The sequence below is a fragment of the Talpa occidentalis genome, unplaced genomic scaffold (genome assembly GCF_014898055.3).
Source record: "Talpa occidentalis isolate TD23 unplaced genomic scaffold, MPIMG_talOcc4v2.1 talOcc4.12, whole genome shotgun sequence".
NCBI lineage: Eukaryota > Metazoa > Chordata > Mammalia > Eulipotyphla > Talpidae > Talpa > Talpa occidentalis.
The window spans coordinates 3,350,942-3,371,223 of record NW_023601212.1 but is presented as its reverse complement, the minus strand read 5'-3'; the positions used below and the strand labels follow the sequence as shown (position 1 = coordinate 3,371,223).

Genomic DNA, 20,282 nt, shown 5'->3' with positions numbered 1-20,282 from the left:
AGCCCGGCATCTCCGCGAGCGGAGTCTGGGGATCCTGAACCCCCACACCGTCCAGGCGCGGGGCCTGCTGTTGCTGCTGTCTGGGCAGGGAAGTCACGGACCTCAGGAGGGGCTCCAAGCCCACCGGGTCTGCCACAGCCTCCGTCTCCAGCCCGCTCCCCGGCCTTCCCGCTGCGCCCCGGTCTCCAGGCCGGGCTATCACCACCCGACTCCGGGCCCGGTCCCCCAGCGGGGCCTCCTCCCCGCCCTGCACAAGGGGGAGTTAGAGCCACTCGTGAAAACCCAACGTGTCGCTCTCCGGTTACAGCTTCTCTCTGGCCCCTCGGGGCCCTTTCGGGAAGAAGCAAGCACCGCGCGCCGCTGGCCCCCGGCCCTGAAACGCCAGGCTCCGTCCTCCCGTGTCCATCCTCCCGTCCTGAAGGATGGAGGGTTCACCCCTTCCCAGCCCTGCACCCCTACTTCTAGCCACATTCTCCCTGTCCTCTTAGTCCGTCGGTCAGTGTCTCCTCAAGGCGGCTGCCTGGCTTCTTCCCACACCGGCCTGCGCGCGGGGCCTGTGCTCCACGGGCTGACAGGGACGGCCAGGCTGCGTGTGTCTGTTACGTCCACTCCCCGTCGTCTCGCTCACCCCCACTGGCCACGCGCGGCCAGCCACGGCCGTGACAAGTGCTGACCAAATTCGCTAACACAAAGTGGTCCTGATTTAGCCTCTGCCCTGATCATCGCGCACAGTTGCTGGAGAAATGCACGCAAGCCTCTGGCTCGAGCTAGTGGTAGCTTTTTACAGAAAGTAAGATGCAGACCACCTGCATCTCAAGAAGGGAAAGGAAAACTAACTCTGGAAGGGGAACGGATGAGGAAGGCATCTTCCCGGCACTGGGTAAGACACAGCCGTGGGGAGCTGGTGAGGCCGCAACAGGCCAGCAGCGGGGAGCGTGTGGACAAAGGCAGGGCGAGGGCCGGGATCTACAGAAAGGCGGGCTCCCCGGCGCCCGGCGAGGGAGGGCTGTGGTGGGGACACAGAGCAAAGGCCGCGCTGTGCAACGTCTGCATTTTGGGATCAAACCGTCTCAAGAGCCATTGAAGGTGTCGTCATGGGGCGACCAACAATTCAAGATGGAAACACGCTCCAGGTTGACCCTACCCGGCTTGTAGGTTATCTCAGCTTGAGGCCAAGGGGAGGGCAGAGAACGAGCTCTGAGCAGGAATGCACAGTGCAGCTCCCGGGGAGAGTGAGGTGAGAGGGGACTCCTCGCGGACCCGAGGGAAAACCAGACAGAAGGGGGCGGTGAGAGCTGTGTGGTGACGGGCTGTTTTTGGAAACCCTAAATCCATGGTCTCACATGATGACCTTGAGCAGGTACCCAAGGTGTGTGTCTAAGAAAGACAATGTGAGTAAACCTCAGGAGTTATTCAACCCGGGGAGATGTCCTGGATACACAGTCGATCATCTCAAGCTTTTCCACAAACACATGCTTGCACTGGTAATGAAAAAGGAAATGCAAATGGCCTCCTTGGTGGCGCAAGGGTTAACACGCAACCTATGAAGCTGTCTGCAGCCACTGCAGCAGGAGTTCGATCCCAGCTGCCCAGGGAGCTGCCCACATGGTGCAGCAGACCTCTCCTGTCTCCCCACTGCTCCCCTCAGCAGGGTGTTTCAGTCAATCTGCCTGTTTTGCTCCCCACTCTGTCTCTGGTGAATCCTCTCACCCCCCACACCACTGGCCTGCACCCAGCTCTTGTATGCATACATAAATAAATCTTAAAAAAAAAAAAAGAAAAAGAAAATGCAAAAGATAATAAATGTGCTTTTACAATTATTGCCTGAATTTTCCATGTGCCCTGTGGCTAATTTTTATTGTATACAAGCCTCAGAATTCTGCCACCCTTTCCCCGTCTCTTTAGAATAGTTTCCTGTCTTTGCCGGGAGGGAGGGTCTCGCTGATCACATGGTGGCACTTCCCCTGCTAGTAGAAGGACATCTTTTATGTGGAGCAGAATTCCAGCCTTTGTAACAGGCTCTGTGCAAAAGTTAAAAATGACGTGCAGAATTTTTTAAAAGGTCATTCTCATTTCACAAATGTTCACTTCTGAAATGATGCCCCAGTTCTTCACCAGGAGGAGATCTGAAGGATAATAAAACGCAGCACTTACTTTTGCGGCTCCTATCTGCTCTTTCCGAAATTTCTCCAGTGGTGCAATTAACACATCATTAGCGTTTTGAATCTGAAATTAAAAATGCAAATACATTAAATTCCACATAATTTCATTCCAACAACATTGACCAAGAAATGGCTCCTGTTTTCAGCTTTTTCCAATAAACAGCTTTTGTTCTTGTTTGCTTCTATAAATGAAATAAAAACACCTTGTGTGCTGCGCAGTGTTTTTCCACTTCAAGATCTTGTTACAAATCATCTCTCTTGATCCAAACAATAATGTGAATAATGTGAGAACAAGTACAGGCCATCCGATCTTGGTGCGAATATTTAAATTTTGTATTCGAAGACTTAACTAAGTAATAGCAATTGGATATTAAATTTACAAATACCTTTAATTACACTGGTGAATGCAGTCAGTTAAGCGTCGTTTTAAAAATGAACCATTTAAAAGTGCTTCCGTTTTGCCACTAGAACGCTATCATTCTCCAGCTGCAAAATAAAATACGGCTCATTTTCCCCCTCTTGAATTAGAGTCCTTACACTTGGGGTTGGCCTGAATGTCCTCATAATCTTTCTGTAACAGGGTGGTCCCCAGGAAAGGGGGAGGTTCCCTGCCCCACCCAAGGGAGGGTGGAGCTGAGCAGGAAGAGAGGAAGCTGCAAGAAGAGACTGAGGAAGGAAGCAGGATGGAGCAAGGAGACCTGGAGGAGGCACATGGAGCCTAGAGACACGTGAAGAAACTGCGCTTGTCTTTTGGTCGTGGACTGGGTGACACAGATGTGGGTGAGACCCGTGGGGAGGTGACAATGGCAGCTTTTATCTTGATGTTGATTTTGCTCTTTTCCTTCCGGGCTTGTCTGGTTGTTTGTGACCCTTTTCTGTGGGTCCCCACTGGAAGATGCTTTAGACTTGTGGCAGGCTTTGGGGCCTTGCTCTGGGCCAATCCCATATGGATGGACTTTTACCCACGAGGGGACGGGTGACTTTAGGTGCTTCATTTAGAAACTAGACTCTTTGCCTTACCTGTATTGTTTCCTAGTTTTATTAAAGTTCCTTCCCATTAAAGTCTCCTATGTTTTGTGTTGATGCGGCGGATGGCAGAACCCATTTAGAATAGGCAGGTTTGCGGGGCTTGGGCTGCCCCTCTCCCTGTCCTATAACATTTCCACCCCACTAAAATAGTATCTGCTCTCAGCTCGGTGAGCAGCAGCTCAGCACTCAGCAGCAAACTGGGATTCACTTAAACTGCAAAACACGTAAATCTTTGCACACTGATCTGTAAGAATCCTGGGGGGTGGCGGGGGGTGGCGGCAGGGCCTGCAGGCAGAGACTCCGACATTTCCAAAGACAGGATCAAGCGGGAAGGGAATCTTGATGATAAAAAAAGACTTTTAGAAAGAACTAAGGCGGAACATTCTCACCACACATGAAAGAACTGGTGCCCGTGTGAGGGGCCGGAGCTGAGGGTGTGGCGGCAATAACTGTGTCACATATAAATGGATCAAATCAACCCCGTGCACATTTCCGACCAGAACAGCCGTGTGTGTGTGTGTGTGTGTGTGTGTGTGTGTGTGTGTCACACCTCAATCCAGCTGGGGGGAGAGTACGCCTTGTTAGCACAATTGGGGTTCACGTTACCCCTGCGCTAACATAACCTATCACATAATTAGCAAATGCCAAGATGAAGACAAAACCCTCTTTTACTTCGGAAGCTTCGCCATCTACATGCACGCAGGAATCAAAGCTGGAGAGCAGGCGATTTCCACAATCCAGGCCTCCCGAGCGGAGCAAAGCGAGACGCCAGGTCTTGCAAGGAGGACCTCAAATGCCCTGCGATGAGACAGCCCGTCAACGCTTCCGCCCCCAGGGCCCGGCCTCTCTCTGAGCCGGGCAGAGACTGTGTGCCGCCCTTCTGGAAAAGGTGATGCAGCAGCAGCAGAGCGGCCCCACTTTCCATTCCCACTCTCGAGGTCCTCTTGGGGCTCATGAGCCCACAAACATCTACACAGAGACCCAGACGCTCCAGAGGAACTCAGCTGCTGATTCCGACCCCACAGCCGCGTCTGCCTGGGGAAAACAGCCAAGGCCAGAGCGCCTGTCCTCTGCCGGGCACACGCTCTGCCCAGGGGCACGCGCTGCGCACCGGGCCCACCTTAAACAAGGAGGACGTCCTCAAGAGGGGGAGGGTCAGCACCGCTGCGGTGGACGCGGTGCTGCCCAGGGAGGCCCAGGCACTGAGCTCGGGCATCTGCTCTAAGGCAGCTTCTGGGCGGCCACCGACCCACGTCAGCTGCGGCCTCTACCCCGACCACGATCTCAGCACTGAAGCGGCCAAGGTGAATTGCTCAGTGCCCTCCACGGAGTAAGTGCTTTGGCTCTTGCCAAATAAACCAAGAATCACATCCTGCATTTTCTAAATATTCTATGTTTTCAGTTTTTTTCCCATTCTGTTTTCACCTGCCGGCCTCTCTGCCTGGATCCACCACAGTGGGCATCTGTCCAAGTCCGTGTGGGTGCAGGGTCGGCGATGGCCTTTCCCCACGAGGGCCCTGAAGGAGCTGGCCTGGCCCCACGCCGGTCACTGGGCGTTGCCACACGTGCCAGGCACGCCGTGGACCTGTGAGCCGGGGGGCTGAGGGCACGGGTTACGCTCTCCAGAATGTCTGCTTGAAGAGGGAGCGAGGGTGGGGACGTGCTCACGTGCCCTAACCCTAACCCTAACCCTAACCCTAATCAGAAGCACTCGTGAGGAGCAGGTAACACTGGGGAAAGGGTGACGCTGAAACCGACTCCTCCGAGAAGAGTTTACGTGGTAACTTCCGCAGAACCCCTGAGAAGCACAACAGGATTCTGACAAGAGGGAGGAGCTATGAGAACCGCAGAAGTTACGGCAGCCTCTGGATCGTGGGGGTGACCCGGACACACAGCGGAAAGTGACTGCCCCGGGAACAGGGAACTGCCGGAATAAACGTCAGCCCGGCCCGTGGAGAGGCGAGGACACGGCAGGGGAAGAAAGCGCTCGTCAAACGCTCCAGACCGGCTGGCACGTAGCAGGTGCCATCAAATCTGCGCCGTTTCTCAACTCACAAGGACATTATCTGACCGGACAAGCGTCTACGTGGTCAGACTCATTCCGCTAGAGTAAGGGATGGCCGGATGGCCCCCCAAATCCAGCCAGAGCAGCCGCAACATGACTCACTGCTGGCTCCTGAGCTGAGGAGGGCGGCTTCCTCCCGAGCCGAGGCCACGCGTCCCGAGCCAGGGGCTGCGGGGATGTTAAGAATCGAGAGATGCAGACAGGCCAAGCCAGATCAGGGGCCGAGAGAGCAGCTCGAGCTTGAAGCCACAGGGACTCAATGAGTGTCCAGGGGCGAGTCCAGGAAAGGGCCGAGGCAGTTCTACGGCAAACACAGAGGAGCCCGGGAAGAAGCCAGGGTGACACGGGGGTCCCGCCCCAGGCGCTGACCCTTCGGCGTCACGGTGAGAGCAGGGGGAGGAGCAGGGAGGGCTTGGGCAGTGAGTTTCCCTCGGGACCTATTACGCCCGGTGCCGTGGGAAGGCGCAAAGGGACTGTCTGTCACAGCATCTGGCTTCAAAATGGCAGGACTAGCCAAAATGAGCGGGCAAGAAGTTTTAATTAGGAAGGAAAGGCCCGAGAAAGGCAGCGGACAGTTGGGGCCCGGGATCCAACGCGGTTCCAGAAGCTCCAGGCTCGCCAGTTCCCTAACGCAGCCCGACTGGGCACGGCCAGCGAGGGGAGCAGAGTCCGGGTGGCCAGCGGCGTGCCAGTTACCCCTGGGGCCCGCGCTAGTTCCTTCCCCACGTTTCCTCACTTTTCTTTGGTTTGGAGATTTTTTCAATCTTTTAATCTTTTTTTCCCCTTTCCTCTCATTCTATCATGGTGAAATGGGGGGGGGGCACGTCCCAGCGGTCAGCACTGGACAGACAAGACGGGGTGGGGTGTGGGGGGTCGTGCCAGGAGGCGAGAGATAACAACACAGACGCGGCCATCATGTGATGTGGCGGGTGCTGCTCTGGGCCCCGCACCATGCTAAGCTCTTCACAATATTGAGGCTAAAGTTTATTTTAGATGACTAATGAGGTTCAGCATCTGAAAGTCATCTGGAACGTATTAGGCGAGTGTGTTACAGTGAAGCTGCCCGAGTCCCTTCGGCTGCTGGCACCGAGGCTGCCGGGACTCAGAGTGCTTCCCTTAGCTCTTCGGGTTTTTATCAAAATTGGAAGAGGAATATGCATTTATGAAAACAAATAGAACACATGTGGCGCGTGGCAGGCTCTCCATCAATGTTCGCTCATCACAGCACCGGCGACGCGGTCCTGAGAGAGAGGACTTGGGATGCAGCTCCTCGGTGCTGGAAATTAGATCCAAATTCATCCAACAGACTCGCCCACCTACGGCGCCACCTCCCACCGAGACTACATCGAAGCTCAATCTTTCCAAAGGCCACTATCACCTCCGTGTGGTTTCACGGCTGGAGCGTCACGCCCTCCCGTGTGCTCGGCGGACAGCAGGTGAGCTTCACTTTTGAGGTCAAACTGGAAACACCCGCACGTCGAGGGCACGGAGGCCACCCACACCCGCTGACCTGCTTTGGGCCCTCATTGTTGCACCGTCTCCGGGGGATGAGGGCCTTTCAGCCCCACGCAGGGCCAGCACATGATGACATTATTAAATTCTGAAATAATCCAAGTGTGACGGTCAGAAGGTGTTAAATCCGTGGCAGGCTGGAAAGCGTTACCATGGCTGTGGCACAATCAAAGAAAAGGATGTCGGAGGCCTCCCGATGGCGCAGGGGTTAGTCTCAGCGCTATGAAGCTATCCGCAGACTCTGCAGCACGAGTTCGATCCCCAGCCAGGGAACTACCCACATGGCACAGCAGACCCCTCCTGTCTCCCCGCTGCTCCCCTCAGCAGCCTGTTCTGCTCCCCACTCTGCCTCTGGTGAATCCTGCACCCCAGCTCTTATATGCATAAATAAATAAAAAGTAAATCTTTTAAAAAAAGTAAAGAAAAGGATGTCAGAGGTGGTGGAAAGTGCCTGAGATGTGATTCCAGGGCCCCTCTGGGGACAGACCCTGTGAGTTACCAAAAATCTAGGGAAATGCAGTTTTGGCTCCGCGGAGCTCTCTGGCCCCAGACTTACACAAGAGGCTGATGAAACTCTTTCCGGAAGGTGCCAGGGGAAAAAGAGCAAGTCACAGAGTTCAGGGGGGTGCAGAGCTCATATTTGTGGGATGTGTTACGTCGCATGACCTTGCTAAGAGGTTTTAGGAAAACGACTAAAGCAATTTGAATCTTCTCGCCTCGATACTGATGACGACATCAATTCCTGGAGATGTCTCGTGGAGGGAGGAAGACGCCATCAACTGTGGAATGAATCTTAAACCATACCTAGAGCTTGCATTGAAAAAACTTATTTTTTTCAGGTTGGTTCCTATTAAAACGTCAAGAGCACCAACGACCTCACGTGTCTCCTGGAGCAGAGGCCGACCTGGTGCTGGAGGCGGCTCCGGGACCCGGCGTTGCTGGCCAGACACTCACCACGGGCACATGACATCGAGCGGCGGATGGAGCTTCCTGCCGCTGTGCTTTTGCTCCTTCAAGTAGTTGGAATAAACAGCCACAAGGGAGTGCTCGTAAATCACGCACGAGTGATGGTGAGAAGCATTTTCCTGTGGTTAGAAGAATGACTCTCGGGCCTGTTTGGGTTTTCTTCTTCAGAGAAGCATGACCCAGGACTTCCTGCGGGCCGGGGGCTTCAGACTCTCCTGCAGATTCCAGCGCCTGCTTTTCACTGCTGAGAGCCTCCTCAGCACGTGCCCCGCCCAGGGATGGAGCGAGAGTCTTCAGAAAGGGGAGCGTCCGGAAACTTTCACTCTCCCCTGTCGAGGCGTGGATGGAAGTCCAGGGCTGCCGGTGCCAGTCACAGCGTGTCGCCATCAGGATGGTAACGCCCCGTCACCCTCAGTTTACTGGACGGCTCCGGGACAGGGGGTGGCCGTGCTCCGCCTCAAGCGTTCGGAGAGCACGAGAAGGCCCGGCTTCCAAGAGAGGAGCTGGGGCATTCGCAACGATCTGGAGCAGCAGGCGGCGAGTCTGGAACACCACGCTGAGATGCCAGCAGGGCCAAGCCCCGCCGAGAGGGAAGATCACCAAGGCAGGCGCTAGACAGTGGACGGAGCGTACCTGGTGCAGAAGGCCCCTCTACGCGGACCCGGGTACGAAGGGGTTACTTCCCATTGGTGCTTGCAACTGGGAACATGAGGCCAGAGTTCTAACCTGGGGTGACGGGCAAGGCGCTTCCTCTGGGTACCGGTCAGTCAGCTCCCCCGTCGCCTAGGAGACCGTTCTCTCGGTCAGCACGGCCCACCCACAGCACTTCGGAGCAGCCCAAGGTCAGAGCGCACGGGGGTGGAGGACAGACAGGACCTTTGCCTCCTAAATCAAAGACTCAGCGCGCAGCACTTGATCTCAGCGTGGGCACGTGATGCCGAAAAATCCTTTCTTCATCCAGAAAGTCAGAGCTGTGGAGGGTGACCCGGCAGGGCAGAGCCGTGCGGATTCCCGCTGACTCTTCCTGGCGGCTTCAACAGTGTGCTCTTTGCGCCTGTCTGTAAAACCAGTGCTCCCTCCAGCCCTCCCCGACCCTCACGTGCTGAGCTCCAACACCCCGAAAGTCAGCATGACTTTCTCCTTCCGCTGCTCTTCCCGACAGGCATCCTTTTCCTGTAGCAACGTACCAGGAGAAGGAACCGAAGCTTCTGGAGAATGGTGCCACACGAAACCCCCACCTTGTGTGTCCGAGTAGCCAAATAAATCCTTGTGCCCTGTTGCAGGCTTCTCCCCGGGCAGCAGCAGGATCCTGGCCGAGCTATTCAAACCCCCCAAGACCCAGTTTTCCTTTCTGTACAATGAATATGATAAAACGCTTTGCCTCACAGCCTGTCTATAAAGATGAAATTCATATTTTGTTTATTGCTAGGAGTTTGCTAAGAGACATCAAGCGAGCGTGCTTCCTGTGAAATCCGTTCTTCGGAGCAGAGCAATTTTAATGCCTAGATTATTTTTCAAATGACTAGGAAGTTGCTACTGGAGTTCTTAGAGTAGAATCTCACCCCCACACACCGAATATCAAGGCTTCTTAAGTGCAAAACCAGCAAGCGATCCTCTCTGCTAGAACCTCTGGCTGCACCGAATCCCCCTCAAAGTGAGGTCTGTTCTTTTTCAATGAAACCAGAATGTCTGTTCTTTGAAAATAAAACCACCTCCACTCCCAAGACGAGGGAGGGAAAACCATTCAAGCAAGGAGCCTCTGACTGCTTCACGGGCCCGCGGAGAGCGTGGGGAGAGCGTAAACGTCCAATCTCATACGATCCGCTCTCCTCTAACAGCCCTAACTCCGGCTTGTACCAAATGAAATGCTCTGAAGACAGCGTTGTTTGAACCAGAGAGGAAAGTTGTCCATCTTAGGAGCCTCGCGTTGTACTTAAAGCTCCTTTGGCTCCTTCTTCCCGGCGCGCGGTCACAGGCGGCGCCGTGAGCATGTGGATCTGAAGGCACTGGGGTACCTGGGCGGCATTTTCAACACCAGAACCCGGCGCCCCCTCCACGCTGGAGGCTCACTGCCGGCCTGATGACCGCCAGTTCCTCTGCACCCCTAAGTCGTGGGGCTCAGGTAAGGGCACAGGAGGAGTTCAGACGGGTTCTCAACCGTCAATAACGGGATCGGTGAAGGGTCCGCTTGGAACGGACATCTCAAAAGTTCCTTAGAACAATCGCCCAGACAGCACAGATGTTCACCATGACAAATACTGTTGCTGGTGGCCAAGATGCAGCATCGAGGGGCGTGTCACGCAAACAGCTGGATCCCCTCCCAGGTCACACGCCAAGGACACGCTGGCACAGCCGGTCCCGCACAGGGGAGCTCAGCAGCTCCTCCCCGCTGGTCATTCTCAGGAATGACCTGCTGGACTTGGGCACCTCTGGGACCCCCAGAAGGTTCCGAGAAAGCTCACATCAGTGAAGCCACAGGAGGAATCAAAGAGATTCCTGTGCCCCAGCTGTCTGCTCTACCAGTGCTTTCTGCTGATGAAAACAGACCCCTCTCCTTGCATCCACCTCAAAACCACTGTGGATCCCAGCTGAGTTCACTGTGACCTCCAGATTCCCCCTCCCCAGCCGCCTCCCCAGGACTAAAGGGTCAGCGTGGCCTGTGTGAGGGGCCGGGGAGGGAGCTGCCGCAAGCTGACAGCTGACGTGATTCATTGCTCGCGTCCTCCCACGCCCTCTGCTGCAGCGACTTCTGCTGGTGTCAAGCTTCCTCGTCTTGATCTTGGTCACGACGTGCTCTTGGCCACTTGATTTTTGGAGAGAAAAATTTAAATCATTTCATCTATTCCCAAGTCTTCCTTTGTGAATTCAAGCAAACTGCGAATACTCCCTATGAGTTTACCAAAGAAAAGGAGACGCAGTAAATGAACTCCCGGAGGCCGTCCTGTGACGGCAACTACATTTTAGCAGCCACGTGTTAATGTCTTCTCATCAAAATTGTTCTGTATTTACGCAATGGCAGATTGTTAAAACCTTAGGGAAGATTAGAAACAACCCAAAGACGATGCCTTTTCCTAAATGGCTTATTGCAGTTTTGCCATAATCGGGTGGGAAGAGAAGGGAACTGGATAGAAGAGGGATAGAAGGAGGAATTGTGCAGGGCAGAGACACAGGCGAGCATGGCCTGACTAGCACAGGGAGCCGGCATGAACCGGAGAGACAGGCGGGGACAGTGGGGGGGGGGTCTGCTGGAAGAGACACCCCGAGAGCGGCTCAGCCCCTTGCCTTCAGCGAGCTGTGGCTGAGCTCAGCCGACGGGAGGCTTCACACCCCGGAGCAGCAGGCATCACAAATCACGGCTGCACACGTCCAACAAATCACGGCTGCACACGTCCAACAGGCGTGCACACACATGCCTCACACACCCCCCGCACACACATGTGCATGCTCACAGAGACCCCAGAGTGCCGGAGGTTAGCTCTTCCACCGTGACTGCCTACAACCAAAGGGGCACGTGGAAGGCACCAATAGTAAACTACCAATGACTGTCAAGAGGGGGAACTATGCCAGCTTCCCTTGATCTGCTTATTAAAGCATCTCTTTAGGCATCTCTGAGCTTGTGACATGTCCAATTAGCACGTCTTTCCAACACCCGAAAACGAGTAAACTCCTCACACTCGATACAAAACCTGGGCCTTGGACTTCCGAGCGCCACAGCCACACCCCGCGCAGAGTTCTTCTCTAGCAGAGACGACAAAGGTTTAGCTTCACGCGTCTGCAGACAGCAGGTTCCAGTGATGTGGACTGCGGAGGATGCTGGAGGTGAACCCGATGCTAGGAGCTACGTCAAGCGTTGCCTACGGACAGCTCTCGCGAACCAGACACTCACATGCACGTCACGCGTGAGGCAGCTCCCAACCAGCCCGAGGCAGGCTGCAAAGGGCTCTTAATTGTGAGTCTCCAAGACTTAAGCGGCCAGTTTGGCCACCACTATTGTCACCTGCAGCTCCGAGTCCCTACACGACGGTCAGGACGGCCTGGTCAAGCAGTCAGAGGAGCCAAACCTCACAAGGTGCCCTTCAAATCAACCAAGAGCAGAAAGCTTGATCACCCTGGGAGGGGCGTGCGTCGGGAGGTGTGACCGGGAATGCCCGGGGCGGGGTTGGGGGGCGAGGACCCAGGTATGACAGGGGACCCCAGAAGCTGCTCAGTGGATGCCTTGTTGATAAGCTTGGAGCCACGGCCGGGGCCTGGGGTCTGGTTCTGATGCCAACACTTGGTCATCCAGCAGGTAAGAATTATCTCGTCCGCAGACTCAAGTCCCCCCGAGGCCCTAGAGGACAAAACACGCTCCTTAGTGTCACCAGCCTTTTCTCCCCGTCCTCCTGCCCCACGGAATGATGCTGGGTGATGATTCTATCAGTAAAAAGGCCAGGACCTTGCTTGTTCACCAGCGCCCTGCCTTGCGCCGCCGCCTCCATGATGCCCGGCGCCCCGTGTGGTGCTGCCGACGCAACATTGAATGTCACTGTCAGCCGGGCGCCCGGCCGGCGTGGAAACACACGCCAGGGCTCCGTCCACAAGCAAAGCTATTCCCGAGGCACCGGGTACCTCCAACGAGCAACTTCCACGCCTCATGACAGCCCTGAGGACGGCCACCTGCCTCTACACGACTGTTTTTGAAAGTAAACAAGTGTTTCCATCACATGCGCTCTGGCAGATCCTGCGTGAAAAGGCCGCGCGCTCTGGCTAAGCTCATGGGTTTTATCTTCAGGAGAAAATTCAGTCACACGTCAAAAAAAAAAAAAAAAAAACAGCACTAATTTGCAGTGACCTGTGGTCATCAGACATGGGGGCAGAACATGAGAAAGCAAAGAGCCGTGACCCTCAAATGTAACAAACACCGTCACTTCTCGGTTCTCTCTGCTCCGTCCTGGAGGGCGATCGCACCCGGTGCTCTCCTGAAGACCGGCTGTTGCTCTCAGCTGGGCACTGGGCAGCCGACCGGGCACGGGAGTAAGGGGCGGCGTGACGAAGGCGGGGAAGAGACCAGTCACTAGGGCCCCCCGCCCGGGAGGGGAAACTGACCCTGGGGCCACACGGGACAACAAAGCAGCAGCACCTCCCCCGGGCCAGGTGCCTCCCAGGCCCGCACACCCCCAGTGAGGACGGCGCCAGGGCCCGTCCATCAGGACATGGGCCAAGTGCCAGCGTCACCGCACGGGTCGCAGACGGCCGGAGGGGCGGAGCCGGGGCTGGAAACCGGGCCAGGTGGCCGGGCCGTCACCGTCCACCCCACTGGGCCTCATGAAAGCCTGGACAGGAGCAAAACAGGCCTCGCCCCCAGGCAAGTCACACGGACATGGGCGCGGTTGAGCAAAAAGAGCTAAAGCCGAGGGAGAGCTGCAGCCTGAGAGCGAGGAGACGCCTCTCCCTGGCCTCTCCTGGTGCTTCCAGAGCCTGGAATGTGCCCACCTGGGTCCCCATCACAGGGGCGTGAGAAGCGAGACGCAGCGTCTACTGCTTCCCAAAACACGCTTCCCCGGCTGTGTGGACGCCCCATGCACGCGTGTGATCAAGCGCCACGCGGAGGGGAACGCGAGCGGGTTTTCTTGGCTGACGAAATGCTGAGTTGTGATAATTTGATGCTGAGGTGAGAATCCGCCCGGTCACGGGGGCGATCAGGGAGCCATTCCTGCAACGGCGAACGTACAGTGGACGCTTCCGCCTGCCCTGGGGGGCGAGACGAAGGGGTGGTCAGGAATAGAGTCACAGTCACGCCCCTCCTCGTGGTCCACGCTCCCGGGTACGACACTCACTTGGGGTGTTTATGTCACGCACTATCTTGATATAAACAAACACAGGAAACGCTGTCACTGGGGCTTGTTAGCTTAAGACGAGGCAGCAGCAGCAGCTCAGACACACACACGTCTTCCCTATAAACGACCCCTGTAAGGACGGCCTGGATGGGACTATTTTGAGGGTCTCTGGGGGACGAGGGTGGGGGCAGGAGAGAAAATCTTCTGCAATAAATCCTCAGTTCAATAAGCCACAAAGTGAATCACACTGTTGTTAAAAATCAAACCAGCAGGGGCCTCCCTGGTGGTGCAAGGGGTTAAGACGCAGCCTGTGAAGCTCTCTGCAGCCACTGCAGCATGAGTTCGATCCCCGGCCAGGGAGCTGACCCACATGGCGCAGCAGACCTCTCCTGTCTTACCCGCTGCTCCCCTCAGCAGTGGATTTCAGTAGATCCGCCTGTTCTGCTCCCCACTCTGTCTCTGGTGGATCCTCTCACCCCCTCCTGCACCTCTGGCCTGCACCCCAGTTCTTGCATGCATAAATAAATAAATCTTTAAAAAAAATCAAACCAGGAAACATTGAGAAAAACGTCAGAGCTTCGATATGGAATGACACAAATCCACGAGCACCCCAGCGTTCTCTAAGCCCGACGATACGGCGGCGAGAGATGGGATTTATTCTGCAAAGATTTGCTTTTAAACTTTGCCAGGCACAGGGCATGGGCACTTCGTCACAGCCAAGAATCACTTCCCAAACAAGTTCCATGTCAGGGCTTCTGTCCTGGTCTTCTCCAGAATCCGACCGGGTCATAAGCGTCCCACAGAACAGGTGTCTGAAGCGCGCCTCACCCAGCGAGGCAAGTCCCTCTTCCAGCCCTTGCCGTGGGGCCGTCACCAGGCGCCAACCCAGGACTGTCCATCCTACTCAGTCCCCACAAACGTGGCGGATAAGCCCCTTCCTATGTGGGAACAGGAGGCCCCGAGAGAAAACCCCGCCACCTCATGCATCATCAACCCCCAATCTCTTTGGGTCGCGCCCCTGGGCCACGGCTTGAGATACTTTGTTCACAGGAGCTATGAACCAGGTGTGTGAGCTGCTGCTGCTTCAGGGAATGCGGCTGGCGACAGCTGACAGGCCAGACCCGGGCCCTGCCGGTGGCAGACACAGACGCGGCCTGCTTTGTGCTTCCTCGACGCCGTGAAGAGCCACTGCCGGGGGAGGAGACGCAGCTCCAGGCCCGGCAAACACAAGCAGCAGCCCCAGCACCGGTGGAAGGGGCTGCGGGCTGCGGGTGGCCACTGCTCCTGGGCAGGCAGCCCCGCTCTCCTGCCGGAACAGGCCTCCCGTCACCCCGACATCTCGGGCTCTCGTGAAGTCACGTCGACACCGTCCAACAACTCATCAGTCCGGGAACGCCGGATGATGCAGCCTTCCGCGCCGTGCAGGGACGCAGGGGGACGGAGGCCCAGGGAGCAGGGGAGGGCCAGGCCCGCCGCCCCGCCCGGCCGCAGGCCTGGGAGCCCGTGGAGGTGAGGCTCGGCCGTCGGCGGTGGCGCCTGACCTCACAGCTTCAAATCAGACGCTGCTTCCTTCTATTTATCCTTCATTTCAAGATAAACATCGACAGCCTGTCCGAGTGTGAGCTGGGGCAGCTGCGTGCATCACAGGCCACGGGTCGGAAGTTTCCGTGATGTTCCCCGGCGGTAAGCCATGTCTGAGCTGGCCCCGCGGGCACCCCAGAGGCACACCACAAGACGGGCCAGCCTTGGGGGTCTCCCAGCAAGGGGCCCCCGTGACACCAGGATTTATCCCCGTTTCTGGCTCCTAAAACCCTTGGGACAGCTCAGAAATGAGAGCAACAGGGTGTGTCTTGTTATGCGAATGAGGTGATGTTGGGGCCCCCTTAGGAGGAGCCCTGGCTTGACCATGTGGTGGGAGGCTGGACTCTCCAGCCTGACCCCATGACCTCCCGCAGAGAAGAGGGGCTGGGAGCTGGGATTCCACCAACCACCCATGTCAAGGGACAAAATCAAGCTCGCCCACGTCTTGGAGTTGCAGCAGGACCAAAGGATGGCGCTGGGACAGCCCCCAGCTCGAGCACACGGGGAGCATGGGGTGGGGCCCCTGGAGCGGCCGACACCCCAGGCCTTTCCCTGGACCTTGTCCTTGCTCCTCTTCCTCCTGGCCCTTCCCGAGTCACGCCTTTCTAGGACAAACGGGCAATCTGGGAAGGAAAACATTTCACGTTATCTGAGCTGCTGCAGCAAACCTCTGGAGAGCAGGTGGTCACCTGGGTGTGTGACCTCCTCGGCGTCTGAAGTCCAAGGAGGGGCCTGTGGGGCCTCTGATCTGCAGCCGATACATCGGGAGGAGGACAGGTAAGAACCTGGGCTGGCACGGACGCCTGGACTCACGGGAGGGGCGGGCAGGAGGGGAGAGGAGCGGCTTTGTGGGCCTGAACTCTGACCCTGAGCAACCTGACGGTGTCCAGGGGCAGACGGTGCCAGGACTGAGCTCAATTACAGGGTGCCGGGAAGAGCAGCCCCCGGAGCATTATTTGCTGGTGTGGCGTCCTCTCCCCACCGCCTGCACATCGCAGATCAGGTCTCAGGCCTCACTGGGCGCCAAATCCAGCCAGCTGCCCCATCACATAAAACCGTGACCTTCCCTCACATTCCACAGCCAACCCGTGACCCCCCCCCCCGGCCTTGGCGTGCACCCCCTTCCTCTCCCCGGGATTACAGCAGCCTCTGCTTTAAACAGCTCCGCACCCAGTTTCGCAACCCACGTATTTAATGTTCAACACAACTGCCAGAATGTCTCTATAAAAAACGTTTTATCGCTTCCCTGCTTTCATCATCTCCCCACAACGTCCAACATGAAAGACCTTCCCCTGCCCCAGCATCTCGAGGCCTTTGACCCAGGGACCCCTCCCTACCTGCGAGGAGCCCCGCAGCCCCGCCCAGGGGGGTCCCCCTCATGGGGTGTCTCTGCTCACACGCCTGAAAGCACACGGGGGCCTCCCAGAGCGCGCCGTCCTGGCCACTGGCTCCACCCCAGCTACGTCTCCCTCACGTCTCCTTAAGCCTCAGCCCAAGGATCACCTCCCTGCTCAGGGGTCTCTCAGCCCAGTGACACTTCCATGTCATTCTCCAAACTCACTCCCACTGGGATCTGAACACGCCATGGTCCCGGGAAACCCCACGCTGCAGGTGCAGGTGCCAGGCCGTCTGCACCGCCCGACATGGGGATTTCTGGGGAGACGCCTTCCCCTGGGTGACTCCAGGGCCAAAAGCAGCAGGTGACAGGCACAGGCATGGCATCTCGTGATACCCCCTCCCACTCCCCGGCTGAGGGACGGGGTGGGTGGGTGGCGAGACTGAGAGAACAGGGGATGCCAGAATCAGGCTTCAACAAGACAGACCGACCACGCAGCCCGTGGCGCCCGCACGAGCCAAACAGCCCCGCCGTGTGCAGGCTTCCACGCATTCTGGAACTACTACGGGAAGGGAAAAATCATGCGTGTTGATTTCCGTATTACGACTCCTTTCACGCTCTTGATCTCATTTTTTGGGGGGGGAGGATTTTAATAAGTTGATACATGAAGAGCACCTGGTAATCGGGATTTTACAAGTTACAGATTTTCCTCACGCTACAGCCAGATAAAAGGTTAAGCACGTCCGTAACTTTTTGCTTCTACTTTTGAAAGGTGAGCGGATGAGATTAACGTCTCGCATTAACTCTGACGCTGCATCAGCTCGGTTACCATTTTGGAAGTGGATCATTATACCCTGGGGAGGAGGGAGAACAGACCAGCGACGTGACACTTGGCAAGAGAGCCCCGCCTGGATGTTTACGAGGGATGAGTAAGCGATGGCCTGCTGTCTTCTCGTGGATGATGGCCGCGTCCCGCTGCCAAAACTGCAATTAAGATTATAAACAGCCTGGAAAGAATGGAGAATCAACAGCACAGCGTCCCCGTGGCCTCGGAGCTGCCCAGCCAGAGGGCAGGCTATCTGCACCGGCAAGGTACTAAATTACATTCCTGTGTTTCAGTGACAGGGGATACCCCGGGAAAACAAGAGCAAGCCCGAGTCACAGAGACGTGTAAGATCTGTTTTCAGAAACTTCCACCTCCTAAGTTACCCCTAAGGGGACTTTGTTTGGCCTTCCTTCTAGAATGTCCATGCAGACCTTTCACCACCATCTTCCTCCTGAGCCCGGGGGCCTCTCAACAAGGACTAGGATTCCAGGCAACTGAGTCCTAAATAGTCCCAACCCGTATCGCTCTCCAGGCCCAATGAGGAAATCTCATCCCTCCGATGGCTTCTTTCTTCAAGACCTTTCTCCACGCTGCCGAACAAGTACAGGTGATTTATGGCAGGCGCTCCTCTGCTGCCTGCACCCTGAAGCCATGTCCCTTCGGACACTCGGGCCGGCAGGGCGACCCAGCCCAGCGGCGGGGTTTCGGGGCCCCGGGGGGTCGAATGAGCCGGAGAATCAGGCTGCAGGAGAGAAAACTGCCTGCTGTATTTGCACAGGGAGCCAAGGCTGATAGGTTTTTATTTGAGCCACTGACAACTTTATGGTAGACCAGGCTCAAATCAAGATTACGTGGTGATAACGCCTCCCCTCTTGGTTCACACACACGGAAGACAGTGGACCTTGAAAAGCATGGTGTAAAATTTAGATTTTTTTCTACTTTATCACAGAAATCAATGCAGAGTGAGCATAATGACAAAGAAACGGAAACCCTGGCCTACGCAGACTCCTCCTGCGCCCTCTCAGCTCGTGACGGCGGCTCCTCTCAGGGCCACCCCGGCCACCCTCACTGCACAGCGGAGCGAAATCCACGGAAGCTGGAGGGAAGTTCTGCCCCTAAATTGAACTCAACCCCTGCACAAACCAAAACACAGCAGCCATTTGAAGAGCTATGGAAAAACCCTTCGGTATTAACTGCCAAGAACTTCCCATCAAATAAACCCAAATACGCCTATCTTTTATCTATGGTTCCACAGAAACGAGAGTTTACAAGCTTCCAGCAACTGCGTCGTAGGGTAAGAGAGAGGGGATTTCTGTATCTTAATTGACCCGAGGGGGGACCTCCATCAATCACATTCGACGTCACGTAATTACAGAGTAAGCTGTTTACACACGCCTTGATCTTTGAGGAGACTGTACTTTATGGCATATCGACAAGTAGAATCTATTTTTCACATGTTGACGGTGAACTAGATGGAAAACATTCTAGAAGTGGGGGGCACTGAGGTGATCGCTCCTAACACTGTCCCTTCCAGGAGGAGCCTGAGCCCCAAGAGGCCTCTTTCTATATATTCTCTCTCTAGGTGAAGCCTGGGAAGTCACTCTACTCCCTGGTTTGCTCCATGTTTAAGATCCATGGATGGGGCCTCCCCGGTGGCGCAGCGGTTGAGCGCTGGGTTGTGAAGCTGCCCGCAGCCTCTGCGGCGCCGGTTCGATCCCCGGCTGCTCCCCGGCCACCGGAGGAGGGTCCCGCATGGCGCGCGGACCTCTCCTGCCGCCCGCTGCTCCCCTCAGCAGTGTCCTTCGGTCCTTCTGCCTGCTCTGCTCCCCGCTCTGGCTCTGGTGAATTCTCTCGCCCTCCCGCGCTTCTGACTGTACCCAGTGCTTGTGTAAATAAATAAATAAATCTTTAAAAAAAAAAAAAAAAAAAGACCCATGGATGGTTTCATGTGAAACTGAACACTCCTCGGTCACTCTCACAGGGACCAGCTCACCAGCCTCCACTCGGTCCTCGGACAACGGGCTTCTGGCCTGCGCCAGCTCAGAGCCTCATCCCGAACATCAAGTCAGTCCTTCTATTTCCTTCCGAGCAGATGCTGGCGAGCGTGTGTCTGTCTCGTTGGGCAAAGGAAGTGACAGCATGGTCATTACAACTAGCCAGAGAAAGACAACTCCCGAACCTGTGGCCAAAGTCACTTACAGTCATTTATAATTTTTTTGATGATTTTATTTTATTCAAATACCCGTCTGATCCTACCTGGTCAACAGGCACTCAGGTAATAAAACAGCTGTAACAAAATGTTGACGATCATGAGCCCTGGTGGCGTAGGGGTTAAGTAAGTCTCAGCACTGTGAGGCTGTCTGCAGCCACTGCAGCACGAGTTCGATCCCCGGCCAGGGGCTACCCCCACGGTGCAGCAGACCTCTCCTGACTCTCCCGCTGCTCCCCTCAGCAGTGTGTTTCAGTCAGTCTGCCTGTTGTGCTCCCCACTCTGTCTCTGGTGAATCCTCTCACCCCCCGCAGCTCTGCCCTGCACCCCAGCTCTTGTGTGCATAAATAAATACATCTTTTAAAAAAATATTGAAGAACAGCTTCAAACATTACACCTGGCAACGCTGTGCTTGCCTGGGATCTCACCCACATGGCACCACACCCACACCGTGGGCTGCCAAGCCCCCAACAAGCGTCCATGCCTGTGACTGGCGTCAACTGCGAGCAGCGGGTGGCTCTCAGCAGGGGCTGCGGGACGTGGTCAGCCTGGCTTCATGCCCATGGTGGCCAGTCAGGACCGCAGCTAACTCACGGCAGGACTTTCCAACACCAGGGTCTCCTCCGTGAGTTTGTGGACACCGGGGCCTCAGTTTTGGCAGGCAGAGTCTCTGTCCTCAAATGCCAGCCCCCTCCCTTCCTCGGGCCTGCTGCTGGGCCGGTCATCACTCCCGCTGACAAAGTGCAGGTCACGTATGGAAGAAGGACTCAGGCGTTTTCT

The 20,282-nt window shown here is 56.1% G+C and overlaps 1 protein-coding gene across 2 annotated transcripts in view; it reads right to left on the bottom strand.

The window, feature by feature from the left end:
* The window catches only part of ARHGAP42 (Rho GTPase activating protein 42), a 145,048-nt gene that overhangs the window by 49,112 nt on the left and 75,654 nt on the right, over positions 1–20,282 (bottom strand). For both annotated transcript variants that reach the window (XM_037504781.2, XM_054692970.1), the window contains exon 4: positions 2,155–2,226. In XM_037504781.2, coding sequence (XP_037360678.1) covers positions 2,155–2,226 — 72 coding nt within the window. The remainder of the gene's footprint in view (positions 1–2,154; positions 2,227–20,282) is intronic.